This window comes from Pseudocercospora fijiensis (assembly GCF_000340215.1).
Source record: "Pseudocercospora fijiensis CIRAD86 unplaced genomic scaffold MYCFIscaffold_1, whole genome shotgun sequence".
Lineage (NCBI taxonomy): Eukaryota > Fungi > Ascomycota > Dothideomycetes > Mycosphaerellales > Mycosphaerellaceae > Pseudocercospora > Pseudocercospora fijiensis.
The window spans coordinates 9,756,575-9,771,992 of record NW_006921532.1 but is presented as its reverse complement, the minus strand read 5'-3'; the positions used below and the strand labels follow the sequence as shown (position 1 = coordinate 9,771,992).

The window sequence follows — 15,418 nt, the reverse complement described above, 5'->3', positions numbered from 1 at the left end:
CGGATATTCTAATATCGAAATAGACCCTACGCTATTATCTTAGCTTCCGTAAGATAATAGCGTATTAGGTCAAATTCAAACCGAGTTAGTAGAGTCCGATAAAACTACTACTAGCGATCGGCTATAATATTTAGATACTACTAGCGAGGACGAGGAATTTCCTATTAAAACCGCTACTATCCCGCAATTAGGGCAAACCCGGGATCCTAATCAAACCCTACTAGATAACCTACGGTCTATAGAGAGTATAGTAGGGGGGGATAATCCCGAGGTTAGCCGGGTAGGCCCCTAGAATCCGACCGAAGTTAGCTAGGGACCCCCCGGGACGAGTCTATATCGATTAGCCTAGCCTCGCAGTCTACCCTACTTAACGTAGCCCTATTTATAGGCGCGACCTATCGACGAGTAGGATACTAATAGTAGCCTTCTATTACTTGCCTTTCTATACCTATATCCTATAGGGTAGGGCGATTTTTATAGCCCTCGCGAAAGGATAGTTAGTTTTAAGGACTATATTTAAGCCCTACTATACTATTACGACGGTCGATTTGGTTCCTATACTAGCTAGCGGTATACGGTATTTAATATCTATTACCGAAGCTTAACTCGTAGCTAGTCTACGTACCTTGCCCGTAGTCTCGAAGTTGCTAATAGCCTTATAAAGGAGCAACTACGGGAGGCCTTACTAAACCCGGAGTCCCCGGATTCTAAGTCTATTTTAGATATAATTATAAGGCACGGGCGGTCCCTAATTAGTACGAGGCTATATATAGGCGCCCGCCGAATAGAACTAGAAGCGATAGTTCGGTCTCTAGGATATCCGGCGCTTTTTAGAACCTATAGTCCCGCCGATCTATAGTAGGACTATTTACTTCGGTTAAGTCCGTTCTATAACGAATAGAAAACAGGTAGTTCGGCCGATTCTATCTATCTAGTACGGGAGTTTCTTAAGGACTATCCGTATATCGTAGTAGATCTATTTAAGCGTCGGTTAAAGCTCTTGTTTAAGACTATCCTAGAGCCTAAATTTAGGGTATCTAACTTATAGATTCGGTTTAAGTTTTAAGGGAGAGGTAGTATTTACGCGTACTTTTTTCTTTAGATAGACGAGCTACTATCGATTAGTGTTACTACTAACGAGGGGCGTTCGGCACTTGCTATACGTTAGGATAGATATATCGTTGCCTTAAATCCGGATACTAGTCGGTAGGGTGCCCCTATTAGCCGTAGTGCTATAAATTCGGATACCTCGGAAATAGAAAACAATCTCGAGTTTCTCTCGGATCTTGTAAACCGACTTTAGCGGCACTCGTATAACGATTATTGCCTACGCCGTAAGAAGGGATAAGATACGGCCGATACTACGAAATATTACCGGTTTCACTTTCCGTATACTATCCTAGAGAGGGCCGAGGTTTCTAATCGCTATAACGACAAGTTTGTTATATATATTGCCGAGTGTAACGATTAGAACCTTAATTACTTTAATCCCCTTTTAACGATAGCCTAGAGAGCGAATACCGATCTTACTCCGTATACCGATATTAAGGTAGTACTACAATATATTATTAAGTACTGTTCGAAAGCCGAGGTTACTATAAAGCCCTATTTAGAACTTATACGGGATATCCTGCCCTATATATCTAATAGGAGGCCCTTAGTCTCGCTTGCCGCTAAGCTACTTAATAAGCTAGTTTCTAAAAGAGATTAGTCCGTATAAGAGGTTTCGTTTATTCTACTAGGTTATAATTTAGTAGATTGTACGCGGTAGTTCGTTAACCTCGACTATAGACCGTAGGTAGAGTAATAGGTACTATTTAGGCTAAACGACCTCGGCGAGGGGCACCCCTAGCAGACTGCGCGTAGGACGATCTATATAAAGTATAGCGATCGATAGGAAGTATACGCTACTGTTTCGCTCTTCGAGTTCGCGACTAGATTTAATCTAGGCCGGAATCCGCCTACGAGGTTAGCGGATAGAAATCCCGACCGGATTCTTCGCTATATCCCGCTATATCCTAGCGATACTAGCGATCTAAAGTACGCGTAGTACTATCGGTTTAAGGTTATACTATACGTCCCTTAGATAGTATATCTAGTACTACCCTTCCGATTCCTAAACTCGCCTATTTCTTATACTACGTAGCCGGCTACCTACCGGGAATTAGAGCGCCGGGAGTCGTAGTATCCTATACTTAGGAGGGACTATTACGGCTGTCTAGCCGAGGAGAACGAGGATTTTAAGGACGAGTTCGAGGAGGAATATCCTATTACCGAGGATAAGGAGGCTATATTTAACGAACTTAGGAACGAGTATCCTAGCGATAATAATCGGATTCGCGAGGAGCTCGAGTTAGGACAGCGGGGTATTAATATTTCTACTAACTAGAGTCCCTACTATAGCCGTTTTAAAGATACTATACCCGAGGTTTACGAACCGCTAGCTCGGAATAACTATTAGCGGCGGTTAAAGGAAAGTTCGACCTCGAATTTAGATATCGAATCTTAGGTATCTAACGCCTATCTATTACTAAATCCGGGGCAAGCGGTAGTATATAGTGTCTTTATTAAGAACTACGAACAGTTTGTCCGAGAGTTTCTATTCGGTACCCGCTTAGGGGCGCCCGCTAACTCTAAAGGCGCCCCGTAGCTATTAATTAATCTCGACGGCGAGGCGGGTACCGGAAAGTCCTATATAATCGAGCTACTCTCGGCTCGGTTATAGGCTCTTACGCGGCGTACTAAAGGTAGTACTCGAAGTCCTATTGTTAGACTTGCCCCTACTAGGGCAGCGGCGTTTAATATCGATAGCTATACTATTTATTCCTTTTTTAATCTACCTATTTAAGTCGATCCTATCTTAGACGAACTTAGAGACGAGGCTAGAAAGGTCTGCCGCTAACGGTTAGAAGGAGTGCGTTTTATAGTAATTAACGAGAAATCTATACTTAGTATTCGTCTACTAGGTTAGATTAATTAGCGCCTATTCGAGATCTTTCCTAAAACTAAGGCCTCTACCGACTTTTTTACTAGGTTTAGTATTCTTCTAGCCGGGGACTTCTATTAGCTTCCGCCCGTCGCGGCTACCGCTCTTTTTACTACTAAGCGTTTATATAACGCTATAGATATCTCCGGTCGTAATTACTACCGAGCCTTTAAGTATACGCTACGTTTATTATAGGTTATCCGGCAATCCGGGTAGGATAAGACTGCCCTACAATTTAAGGATGCCCTATAAGCCGTCCGGGTTAATAAGGTAGAAGATAGGTACTATAATCTTCTTAGATAGCGTACGTTTACGCCCTTCGGGGAGGCAATATAGAGAGACTTTAAGTCTGCTATCCGGCTTTACTCCTACTGTACTACGGTAGAGCAGTTTAATCGTACGTAACTCTTAGCTAGCGAATATCCGATACTTCGTATTAGCGCTAAGCACGACTCTATTTCGAGTAGTCGGCTTAACGAGAAAGAGTTTTAAGGACTCTATTCCGAGCTATACTTAGTTATTAGATGTCTAGTACTTCTATATTAGAATATCTAGACGGAGATAGGTTTAGTTAATAGTAGCCGCGGCTAACTATATAGTATTCTCTAGGACGAGGACGTAGAGAGTCCCCGGGATACTATACTTCGCTATCTACTCGTTTATTTTCCCGAGTTTCGTAGGGTTAGACTAAACGAGCAGATCGACGCCTAGGGGGGGGGCCCGGAAGGGTATAGTTATACCTATCTTTCCCGTACGGAGGGCACGCGGTACTTACGGTACTACGGAGATATAATAGCGCGAGCAATTCCCTATAGTAACCTACTATACGATTACGATTTATAAGTCGTAAAATATAACTTTAGATCGGGTTGTCGTAAACCTTAGGGAGAAGTAAGTATCTCCCGGGGCATTCTACGTAGCCTTATTAAGGGTTAGGGCCTATAAGGACCTCGCTATCGAATAAGACTTTATAAAGTCGGATATTACTTTTAGTATCTCCGATATTACGAAAGATAGGGATCTAGATTAGCTAGAACGGACGAAGTAACTCCTATCTATCGAAATTACTAGCCCTACTACTACGCTACGTAGTATACGTATATAAAGTCTAGCCTTTAGTTCGCTAAGGTCTATTCCTTTAGTCTCGACTAGGAAAATACCTTCTACTCTCTATAAGAGTATCGATCCTTCGCCGGTTCGGATTCTACCTATCCTCCGGCCGTCTTTAAGGGATACTAGGTAGAGGAGTCCGTTACGGTATAGAACTACGTAGGAGGAATTATAGGGTAGCTCGGTATCGCCGGATTTATTACCTAGCCCGGCGGATCCTAGCCCTATATTACTACCGAGGCGAAGAGCGCCTACTATACCCCGTCCGGAGGGGCCCCCGGAGGAGTACCTAATAGCTAGTAGGATAGAAGGTAGTAGTTCTATACCGGAGTTAGGTTTCGAGGAGGAGGAGTACTTTATATATTAATCTACTATATATAGTTTTGTACTTAGGCGGCGCTATATCGGAGTTAGGTTTCAACTTTCGAGGAGGAGTACTTTATATATTAATCTACTATATATAGTTTTATGCTTAGGCGGCGCTATATTAGAGTTAGGTTTCAACTTTCGAGGAAGAGTACTTTATATATTAATCTACTATATATAGTTTTGTACTTAGACGGCGTTTATAATAGGCTATAACTACTAAGAGGAAATTCTATTATCGAGTTCCTATCTAAGTAACTTAACAAGTTGCTAGACTATTATACTAACTCGTGCGGCTCTAATTCTATAATTTAAGTAAACGTATATATTTTTTTGATTTTCGAATATATCTAGGGTTTATAACGGACTAAGTTGTCCGGTAATAACGGTATAGTTTCTACTAATATTGTCCTAATCTATCCTAATACTCTTATAATATATTATATACTAGTATTATAAATATATCCCCTTAACTAGTATATTTAATTTCTATATACACGTTTATATTTCCCCTTGCTATATATACTATCTTATATATTATATATATATATAGAGACTTATAGTATAATTTTTATTAGAATCGTATTAATACTAACACATATACTAACCGAATACTAGACTCTAAATCTAATAGTCGTCGATTGTAGTTAAAATTTAGGCTTTAACGATTGTAATAATAAGATATTGTTCGTAGTTAATCTCCTCTACCTTAGTCTTTTTTTTTTAAAAAAAAAGCCAACTAAACACCCTCCGGAAGTACCTATTCCCGACCCGTATAGCTTCAACGTGTGCTATATTATAGCGTAGAATCAGCTACACGGTCGGGGGATTACAGTCCTACTCGGGAATACAGAATAGTAAACACTGTAAGTAGCCGGCCAGCCCCTGCTCCCCCGGAGGGGCCCTCAATAAAGCGTAGTCTAACGATTGGGCCTCGGGGCGCCCGCATCTACTACCCTCGTCAGTAGTGTATCTGATTGGCTGAACGTCCTCGGGTTTTGCGTGTATATATCTGCCCATCTATGCCAAGAAATCCGGGGAAGCTGATATAGCTCAGCTGGTGGACGCTCGCTTTTTTAAGCAACGCCAAGCCGAAAATTTTCGAACGTGGGTGACCTCTGCGCTGCCACTCTTGGAACGCGCCCGCGGTCCACAACACTTCCTAGTTTGCCAATGCCAATTCTCCCTCGCTTGCTGTGCTTTGCTTTCTCCTTTCACACTCGACACCGGCGCCAGGGGCACATGCCATGTCAAGGTCCACAGTTGTATACGGCCTCATGTTCTCGAAAGTGGCCGGAACAGCATATGTTCTGCATTGCGTGGAGAGAAGCAAGTGGGCGGGCGTACAGCTAATCTTCAGAGCTTTATTTCACATCCTGATGAACATGGTCAAGGCAATATCTCGATCGCTCATCTGAACAAAAGTAGGGGAGAAACATTGCTTGGGTCAAGTAAATAGGAATGCACTGATCTCCTCGAACGAGTATTGAGCGGCCAGATGCTGCTCACTCAATGGCCCTGCTCTTATCCTTATCAGTCGAGCTGATCGTCTCCGAGGAGCTGCAGCTTGCAGAAAGCAATGCGAGAACACACAATCATATTGATGCCATGGCCGTCCGGAATTTCAAGTGGTCGTTGCTGACCCTCAGGAAACGAACACTATGGCCGCAGTGAATGGGAAGAAAACATCGGAATCGAGCGATTTCTCACCGTACAGATCCGATGGAAAGCTATACGGATTCGTCTGCATCGTCACGGGCGCAACACAGCCTATAGGAAGAGCAATCGTCCTCGAGCTGGCAGCACATGGAGCCGCAGCGATATATGCCTGCTCAGCATTGGCCAAAGACGATTTCGCAAGTCTCGAGAAGGAAGTCAATAACCTCTACCCAAACACCAAGGTCGTCGGATATCCCTTCAAGCTAGCGAACGAAGAAGATACGTTGCAACTGATCGATGATGTTCTGAACGCGTGGGGACGGTAAGGCATGGTGTCTGGCGCATAAACACCCACAGAAGCTTATAAATGTTCAGGCTCGACATCTACGTAACCTCTTCAGGCCTCCTAGGCCCGCCCTCAATCGCCGAAACGACACCAGCAGACCTCTACAAACTCTTTGAAGCCAACTCCATGGCACCTTTCTTCGCTCTCAAATACGCCCCTCCCGCAATGCAGAAGACGACCCCCAAAGGCAACTACCCGAACGCTACACCGAAAGACCAACCTTACGGAAGCATAATCGTAGTAGCATCTGTTGCTAGCACGATAGGAGGCTGCTGGGGTCCAGCATTTACAATGTCGAGCCATGCTGCGCTAGGAGTCGTAAAAGCTGGAGTAGCCACGCTGAAAGGCACTCTAGTAAGAATCAATTGTATCAGTCCAGGACAAATCGACATCGGGGTGGATCTGCAGAATCTGGATCGAAGAGGTCTGGAGCATCAGCTACCTCCGAGTAGACTACAATCGAAAGAGGTGCAGAAGCAGATGGTAGGTTTGGAAAGAGCAGGACTGCCGTCTGAAGTTGGAAGAGTAGCAGGTTTCCTCGCCTCTGGCTTCTCAAGTTATATTACAGGACAAAATATTGTGGTCGATGGTGGTACTAGTGTCATGAATCCATTAACAGTGCCCCTGTAGAGAATTCAAACCGATACACGATCGGCTGTCCGAGAGGTCCATTCCGAAATGCCTAGCATGGCTCATAGTACCTGGTACAGTTTCCGGGCCCAAAGGCTCCAAACGCCTGCGCTAAAGCAATACGTCTGAGGGAAGGAAGAAGTTCAAACCGCACAATGCGCAGATCAAGCGCGACCCAACCTTTGCTTCTTCAACACCCTCGCTTGAGCCCACGAGACAGTTCCAGCAGCTAATTGTGCCGGTTTGGATGCTCTACCTGACCGCCGACGTTGCTGTCCACCCTCGCCAAACCGTTCATCAATCACTGGGTCTTCAACTGTCTCCGGTCTCGACGACAGGACCCGAGAACGCCTCACACCTGCGGAGCGTGCATCATTACCATTATCACTATCAGCAGCAGCAGCAGCAGGCAAGCTGGACTTTGAAGATGATCGTTTCCTCTTTCTCGCACGAGCTTCTCTCTCAGCTTGAATCTGATGTTTTCGAGATTTGATGTGGTAAACCTCTGGTTTTTTGAGCCTATAAGGCGCCTTCTTCGGCATTCCACCTGGGAATTTGGGTCTTCGCTGTGGTGATCGGCTTGATTCTGCGTCACTTGGTCTGGCAAGTTCTGGGAACTTCGGTCTGGCCCGCAAGAAGTTCCGAAACGTCTGTATGCCCAGGATTTTCCGAAGTCCCAGAGCAAGCTCTTCCTCTTCGATAGTCTCGTCCTTCTTGAGACGATCGAGAAGGGCTTGAGCTAGAGCAGTGGTTGACAAGGTGGACGTTGTAGGGGGAGTCTTCTCGAGCTGCTGTAGTCGTAAGAGTACACTTTCCAAGATCCCATCGACATCCTTCGGTCCCTGACTTTGAGCGTTCCGGGTAAGATCTTTGATGGCCTTGTCGTGCTCGTCCAGACGTCCGCTGATCAAAGTTTTGATATCGAATTCGATCGAATCGACTTTTTGCTTGATTGCCTTGACTTGCTTGACCGACGACGTTGTCTCATGCTGACGACTTCTAACATCTGCGAGTGAATTCTCCAGACCCTCGAGTCGTCTCTCAATCTCAGTGCAACCTTCTGCGACTTGGTTGTACGCTTTGCAATGTTAGCTAGCTATGGTCGAATTGTGCTGGGATTATTACCCACCTTCGCCAATGCCATCTATGCTGGTTTCAATCGCAGCGAAACGAGCATTCATTCTGGCTTCAATAGGCGCTTTATTGTCTACTGGTCTATGGCCGCTTCGTGACATTGCTTGCATCGCCGAGAAAGGGATGTGCGCTGCGTCGTATCCTCTGGACTGCTTGTGGAGAGGGATGCGTTACGTTTGACAGAAGGATAGCGAGTCGAAAAAAACTAGAGAATGCTTCGATTGTTTCATTGACTGATGAGTGGCACAATACACATTGAAGCGTGGATCACATTGTCTCGCGGGAAGTGGGGGTGCGAGGTGGTTGGACTTTCACGGACCAGCTTGCGGTCCGAGCAGGCAGGACGCTGATGGCGAAGGCACACGAGTGGTAACTTGATGATGTCCAGCTGCAAGACGGTAGAGCACTACTGCCACCCAGGAGTACAGGTACGCTATGCTAATATCAAGGAAAGCTCATCATCAAAGTCGCTCTATCTACAATTTTCATTTCTCATCAATGCACGGCCTCTCAGTAACTGCATCAAACCAAAGTCGTATCTGCGCAGCCATGGGTATAGGAGACCGTGAATCCAAGCAGCCAAGGCGTTCCATTCCACTTCGTGATGCCTCTGTGGTCTATACAAGCTCGACATAATTGCTGGGAAAGATTCCAAGGCGTTCACCAATCCGGCCAGTCCACCAATCTGCTTCGTTCTCTGTGCGCTTGACGATGGTAATGACCTCGCCTTTCTTGAAGCCAAGATCACCAGGCTGGTCGGCATCGAATGTGAACTTCGCAATAGCTTGCCCAGGCTGAGCGGTTGGGAACTTGCCAGTGCTTCCGAACGCAGGCTTAGGTGCTGACGGCCGGCCAGGTGCTGGGCCTTTCCGGTCGCTGTAAGTGTAATCTGACTGATCACCGAGCGTTGATGACCGACTGCGAGTCTGCATGGAATCGAAAGTCTCGTTTGGGTTGGCGCGGCTGCCGTAGTATTCATCAAAGGTCGAAGCTCGTTGTGGCGCCTGTCCAAAACTACCAGTTCGATCCGTCCGCACACCTTCGTTGAACCCAGTTCCAGTCCTGCCTTGCCACACCACATCGTCATGTGCGTCGTCATAGACCGGGACGTCGTTGTACATCTGATCATCTCTGTATCCCGCTCCAGCAAAGACTCTCGTGTTCAGCACGCGCATCAATGGCTCAGCTTGAGGTGGTACAGGCACATTTCCTCCCAGAAGTTCACGAGCTGTGAGCTTCCGGTTGTACATCTTCTCGTTGGCATCTCTCCGCTCAATGAGTACACTGCCCTCCAGACTGACACCTGCAAATAAGCCTTTGGTCTTACTGTATGCGAATATTCCAGATACGCTCCTCAAGCTGGCAGCGCCAGCAGCCTCGGCATTGCGGCCGACGGGTCCAGCAGCAATACTGACATTTCCACCCAAAGTCAAAGATCCGACCTGAGCGAAGGTCTTTACCGCAGCGGCATCATTGAGGATGAAGACGAAGTCAGTCAGCTCGAATCCAATCTGACCTCCAAAACCGCCGCCTACTGTTCCGATAGCTGATGGTGCAGACCAGGTTCCGTCAGCTAGACGAGCAACGACCACGCCGCTACCGAATCGACCCGAGCCCAAGAAGCCGGCCTTGAAGACCGTGAGGATGGCGAGACCTTTTGCATTGGCGAGGATCGATGGCGGGATGACTTTGTCTGGACCGAAGGCTTGTCGAGGATCGATGAACGAGGCGAGGATGCGACCGCATTTCTTGCATTCACCTGTGGTTTACCACGTCAGATCCAAAGCTGTGGCAGCGTGTGGTATGGTATGAGCGGAGCGCGATGGACTTACTGCGCATCGACGACGGCAGCGGGTTGTTGAGGATCGGCATGTCGGGCGGGCGGCTGTGGTGTTTGCACTCTCCCAGTCGCAAAACGCTTCTGATCGCAGCACGAATACTTGTAAGCTGATCCAATGTTTGTCGCTGCCGCCTGGTCACCGCGAATCCAGTTCGCCCGCGACGCGCATTGCGTGTACAGTAGGAGTCTTGCAGGCGTGCAGGATGGCAGGGCAAGATGGGTGTCGAACACAGCCACACGCATATTACGTAGCGTAGCGTAGCGTAGCGTAGCGTAGCAATGGCTTGGAAAAACTGCGGAGCAGCTGATGACCGAACGCACGCGCGCGCTGCCGTGCCGTTCCGAAGCCACCGAAGTTCCTTGTCGTGGGAGTCTACTACCGACGAGCGTTCACAGTACGACCCTCGACATCAACCCTTCACTCTCACACCCTCTCCTCTTGCCCTGCCGTACCCTGCCTAGCCCAGCATGTCTGAAGCGTACGAGCGCGAAAGGTAAGCAGCAGTCCCATTCCATCCTACAAGAACCTATTGACAAGCGCCCTCTAGACAAAACAACGATTCTCTCTCCTCCCTTTCCGCCAAAGTCTCCCAACTTCGTAGCGTGACTATCGACATCTACGACAATGCGCGCGATCAAGGAGTCCTTGACTCCACCTCCGATACCTTCTCATCAATGACGACTTCTCTGAAAGGATCCGCGAGGAGGCTCGGGGTCATGGCAGGACAGGGAAACAAGGTGGCCATATTTAAACTCGCGGCTATCATAATCGCTGTGGTTATGGTGGCGTATTGGATACTGAGTTGGATTTTCTAAAGCAGCACTCGGAGTGACAAGGAAGCAATGTCAAGACATGTTTTAGCGAGGAGTTGCGGAGTTCATCAGTCATACGAGTTGGTGGGGAAGATATTCAAGGAAAGCACGACACAGCATGAATGGCATCACGCGATATGGGGAACGAATGCATGCATACGCACATGTTCACAACTTATATCGAAGGAGCCTACGCTTCGTGTGCAAATGTCTTCGTGTACTTAAATCCGGCTTCGTGGCTTTCAAAGCCAAGAGAACAACGTCTGAACGGTCTATCCCCAGACGTTGCCAAACAAGTCGTCAGTATTATTAACGCCGCCCGACTTTGCACCGCCCGGAGTCTGTGCTACGGGACTTGCGTGCGACCATCCTCCGAATTCTTCATCCTGCTGGACACTGAACCCGCCAACGCTGGTCGACGTGTTGGCCGGCTTCGCTGCTTCTGCATCGCCCCAGCCTGAGTCAAAAGCGGACGTAGTTACAGCCGGTGCTGGATTGGACTTGAAGGATGGCGAAGATATCGATGAGCGTTGCGGAGCTGGCTTTGAAATAGCGGCGGCTGTTGAGGGCTGGTCTGGCGTTGCCCAAGCATCGTTTGAATCCCAGACATTGGCATTCGAAAATGTTGTCGTGGTAGCTGGCTTTGGAGCGGCTGGTGCAGGTGCTGGCTGAGAGAGGTTGAACGCAGAATATTTTGCCGTTTGAATAGGAGGTGGGTTGTTTGTTGGCGCAGCAGGCTTGGGTGGCGGTGCAGGTGCCGACATATCAAAGAGATCACCCATGCTGCTAGTGTTCACGGGTGGACTCTTGGCCGACGTGACAGGCGCGGCAGACGAGAAATCGCCAAAATCAGCCCCAAAGCTGTTGCTTGCTTGTCTATTGGCAGGGGCGGGTGCTGGAGATGTCTGCTTGGGCGGAGGAGCTGGCTTAGCATCAAAGAAACCACCTCCGCTCAGCGTTGAAGCCTTCTGGGTCGATGCTTGCCGTGAGTGTCCACTTGGAGGCGCAAAGTTGGAGAATGGCGCTGGCTTCGCTTGGGCGGGCGGGCTGTTGAATGAAAGACCTCCAAAGGCGTCTCCAAGCCCACCAAGCGCCTGTGCGTTGGATTGGGTGGGAGACGTGAGAGGAGACTGCATGGGCGACTGCATACCTGAAAAGGCGCTGGCTGCAGGCTGCGATGGCGCAGGCGCGGGCTTTGAAGCGTACAGTGACAGGATAGATTGCTTCAGATCAGTCCTACCGCCACCCGCGTTCGGTCCAGTGCTCGAGGGTCGTGCTGGTGAAGCAGATTGCGTTCCACCGAAGAAATCGAGTCCTAGTAAGCTCTCACCCGGCTTTGCAGCAGCTTTGGGAGGCGCAGGTCTGCTCACAGCTGGCTCCGTAGTGCTAGGTCGAGCAGGTTGGTTCACAGTAGGTTCAGGTATATCACCAAATAAATCTGGCTGTGGTTGCCTCTGCCTTGGTGGCTGTGGTATGCCCGCAGCTGGAGCCTGACCATTCCTGATACTCGCGCTTCGTTCACGCTCTTTGACTTGCTGCTGCACCACGTTCAACGGCACATCATCGTTATCTTCTCCATCGTCCAGCGTGCTCGGGTCAGGTATTGGTCCATCCATGCACCATCTTTTGCTATCGTATTTTGTACGAATGAAGTTCTCAATCTTGGCCTCGTTGGGTACATGGCCTTCAGCCAGCTTGTGTTCCCAATACTTGTTCGCTCTTGCGTTGCCCCACCGTAGCATGCTCTGCATCTGTTCGTCTGTCCAGGAGTCAAGGTCTACGGACTTGACACGCGAGATATGTGTGCCCATCCCGCGGTGGATGCCAGAGCAACGAATGCAGACGAACACACCGATATTCCAACTCGCCCATCTCGGGTGCTTGTTTCGCTTGCAGTCGGCGCAGCTCTTGTTCGACTCGAGCTTGACCAGCTGCTTGAGCGTCGCGCGGTTCTGCTCTGCCTTATCTGGCCCTGCTCCAGGCCGCCTAGACATTTTGGCGGTGGTCTCTGCGATTGTAGATGCAATACGTAAAGGTGTTCCTGCAGCCTAGACAGTGACCCAGCGATCGGGAGGCCAGTGCTTCCAATGTGATGAACAGATCCAAACCGCTGACTGCTGCAGCGTATTGCACGACCACGTTCACAAATCGTCCAGAAAGTGAGGTCGGGTTGAAAGAACGCTCCCGGACGTCAATACAGTCAGGGTCAGGGTCGGGCATCATTGGCTTGGCATGTGCAGGGCGGCCGTGTTACCACGTGCGAACCGAAATGACGCTCTTACAGTATTCAATATTTCACAATCGAGAGACGGACTCCGACCGTTTGTATTGACATGTTTTGAAGTATAATTTGTCATGATTTAGCTGCCTACTTGCTGGACTGTCCCTGCAGCAATGGTGTTGCCTTTACTCCTCAGCACGATCCGGTCGCCAGCTTCCAGCGGCACACCATCATCAAGGCCCAGCCGGATGACAGCCCTTTGGCCAGCCTTGACAATTCTGGGCTTCTTCCTGATAACCTCATCTCTAGCGTTCATTGTGCTGAACAATTGACTGATAAGCCCCGGCACGTGAAGACGCCCAATGTGCACATCAGCTTCTTGTGGCAGTAAAGGTTCGAAAGCAGTCACTTGCGCAATGACGTTCTTGACAACCTTCACAGCCTTCTCTTCTCCACAGGCGACGTCTCCACTGCGCAAATGCTGTGCGTCGATGTCTTGTAAGTGCAGAGTCGGTATTTGCCCAGCCACTGTCCACTCTTTACTCGTTCCCCGAACCTCAATACCCTTGATCGAAGCACTTTCTCCACTGGGTTGAACGATGATTGTGTCGCCTGTCTGCAGGCTACCATTACGTAGCAGCCCGGAGATTGAAATGGGATTGGTAATCCCGCCTCGAAAAACATCCGCAATCTGCATGCGAGCTGGTGCTTTGACAAGCTCTACCGAGACATTGGACGATGCTGATGATTTCTCTAGCTGTTGCAACAACGTAGGATGTTTCGCCCGAACCCAGGCTGCCTCCGAGTGTTCTGAGGGAGCAGAGACAACGTTCTCGCCGCTCAGCCCACTGCAAGGGATGACCGCTATGTTGTCTCTGGAGAAGCCAGTTTTCGCGAGCAGTTTGAGAACTTCGTCCCTCACATTTCGAAAGGCTTCCTCGCTCCAGGCTGGTGTAGTAGCGTCCAGCTTGTTGACGGCTACGACTATGCGTCGCAAGCCGACCGCATGTGCCAGTAGAATGTGCTCCCTCGTTTGCCCTTTCATCCCTGACTCTAGTTGATTTGCGTCAACAACAAGAACAGCAAGGTCTGCCATCGATGCACCACCAATCATGTTGGGCACAAAATCGCGATGTCCCGGCGCGTCGAGAATGGTGAAGTCCATACTGTCTGTGCTGAAGTGATGCTGGGCGATATCTACAGTGACGCCACGAGCACGCTCCTCCGAGCCAGTATCCATAACCCACGCCAGCGCAAATGACGCCTTGCCCATTTCTGTCGCTTGCTTTTTGTATCTATTGCTGTCAGAATTGCAGACGTAGCGGGTCACAAGCATCTCTACTTACTTATCTATGTCTCGTTGTGTCACTGCGCCTGTATCGAGCAACAGGCGGCCCATGAGCGTACTCTTGCCATGGTCAACGTGGCCGATGACAACAAATGCTGCAGACCCTCGCTTGAACTTCTCCCTGTCCCATATCGATGGCACATCGAGGCCTTTGCTTTTGAGCTTAGGCTGCGCCGGAGCTGATGTTGCGTCCAGCTTTAGTGCTTCAGTCTTCTTCGCCAGGCCATTCGTTGGTTGTGTAGCTTTTGCTTTCTCTGGTGAATTTTTCAGTCAGCACGATTACTTGTTCAATCCTTTGCTACGCTCTTGCGCTCTGGAAACGACGTCATCAGGCGATGGACCCTCGAATGGATTTGTAGCAGAGCTGCTTCCAAGCAGATCTTGTAAAGTCATCACCTGTGCTCCGCTGAATGATGCCGGGCTTGTAGAAAGAGTCTGGCCGAAAGCAGTCGGCGATGCGCGTAGATCAGGCAGGAGTTCCCTGGGTTCTTCTGGAGGCGGAGTAGGCTCTCGTGGTGGAGGCGAAGGCTCCTTCTTCCTGCGAATGGGATACCTCTTTGGCTCCATTTTTGGCACGGGAACAGAATTTTCCTTCCCATCATTCGCTCGGCTGAGACGATCTAGGGAGCTGAGTGCATCATTTGACGTCGGCTGCGGCGATTGCTGACTTGCCGCAGCTTTCCTCTTTCTCTCCTCAGCAAGCTTTGCAAGCTTCGACGACCCTCCTAAAAGACGAGGCGCTGGACGCACTAGTCGAGTAGCTGTTATGCTGGCCAAGTCCTCGTCCGGAACATTGGTCCACGGTGTATCCTTGAACCATTCCGCAGCTGATCTGGGAGGCAACATCTTCGCTTCTGCTGGGAGATGGTTGGCGAAAGGTTGTCGAGGCTTCGTTAGGAAGTGCGCGCATCGATCTGCTTCTGCATGTGCTGATGCATCCAGTATGGGTGGTCCGATTGAGAGAA

The 15,418-nt window shown here is 49.0% G+C and overlaps 6 protein-coding genes across 6 annotated transcripts; 2 read left to right on the top strand and 4 right to left on the bottom strand.

The window, feature by feature from the left end:
- Positions 1 to 6,123: 6,123 nt before the first annotated feature.
- Positions 6,124 to 7,097, top strand: MYCFIDRAFT_28874 (uncharacterized protein; the record flags this gene model as incomplete). Its single annotated transcript, XM_007921703.1, has 2 exons — positions 6,124 to 6,443; positions 6,497 to 7,097. The coding sequence occupies 2 exons, from the start codon at positions 6,124 to 6,126 to the stop codon at positions 7,095 to 7,097; spliced, it is 921 nt and encodes a 306-aa protein (XP_007919894.1).
- A 164-nt stretch (positions 7,098 to 7,261) lies between these two features.
- Positions 7,262 to 8,278, bottom strand: MYCFIDRAFT_193276 (uncharacterized protein; the record flags this gene model as incomplete). The annotated part of the gene is made up of 2 exons (XM_007923816.1): positions 7,262 to 8,175; positions 8,227 to 8,278. The coding sequence occupies 2 exons, from the start codon at positions 8,276 to 8,278 to the stop codon at positions 7,262 to 7,264; spliced, it is 966 nt and encodes a 321-aa protein (XP_007922007.1).
- A 570-nt stretch (positions 8,279 to 8,848) lies between these two features.
- MYCFIDRAFT_25285 (uncharacterized protein) lies at positions 8,849 to 10,103 on the bottom strand (the record flags this gene model as incomplete). Its single annotated transcript, XM_007921497.1, has 2 exons — positions 8,849 to 9,990; positions 10,064 to 10,103. 2 exons carry the CDS (start codon positions 10,101 to 10,103, stop codon positions 8,849 to 8,851), a joined length of 1,182 nt encoding a protein of 393 aa, XP_007919688.1.
- A 436-nt stretch (positions 10,104 to 10,539) lies between these two features.
- On the top strand, positions 10,540 to 10,887 carry MYCFIDRAFT_28116 (uncharacterized protein; the record flags this gene model as incomplete). Its single annotated transcript, XM_007921660.1, has 2 exons — positions 10,540 to 10,565; positions 10,620 to 10,887. The coding sequence occupies 2 exons, from the start codon at positions 10,540 to 10,542 to the stop codon at positions 10,885 to 10,887; spliced, it is 294 nt and encodes a 97-aa protein (XP_007919851.1).
- Positions 10,888 to 11,156: 269 nt separating this feature from the next.
- MYCFIDRAFT_62975 (uncharacterized protein) lies at positions 11,157 to 12,878 on the bottom strand (the record flags this gene model as incomplete). Its single annotated transcript, XM_007922073.1, has 2 exons — positions 11,157 to 11,315; positions 11,367 to 12,878. 2 exons carry the CDS (start codon positions 12,876 to 12,878, stop codon positions 11,157 to 11,159), a joined length of 1,671 nt encoding a protein of 556 aa, XP_007920264.1.
- Positions 12,879 to 13,244: 366 nt separating this feature from the next.
- On the bottom strand, positions 13,245 to 14,615 carry MYCFIDRAFT_25451 (uncharacterized protein; the record flags this gene model as incomplete). The annotated part of the gene is made up of 2 exons (XM_007921510.1): positions 13,245 to 14,400; positions 14,452 to 14,615. Coding segments are annotated over 2 exons (1,320 nt in total), but the record flags the coding sequence as incomplete, so codon positions are not given.
- Between the last annotated feature and the right edge of the window lie 803 nt (positions 14,616 to 15,418).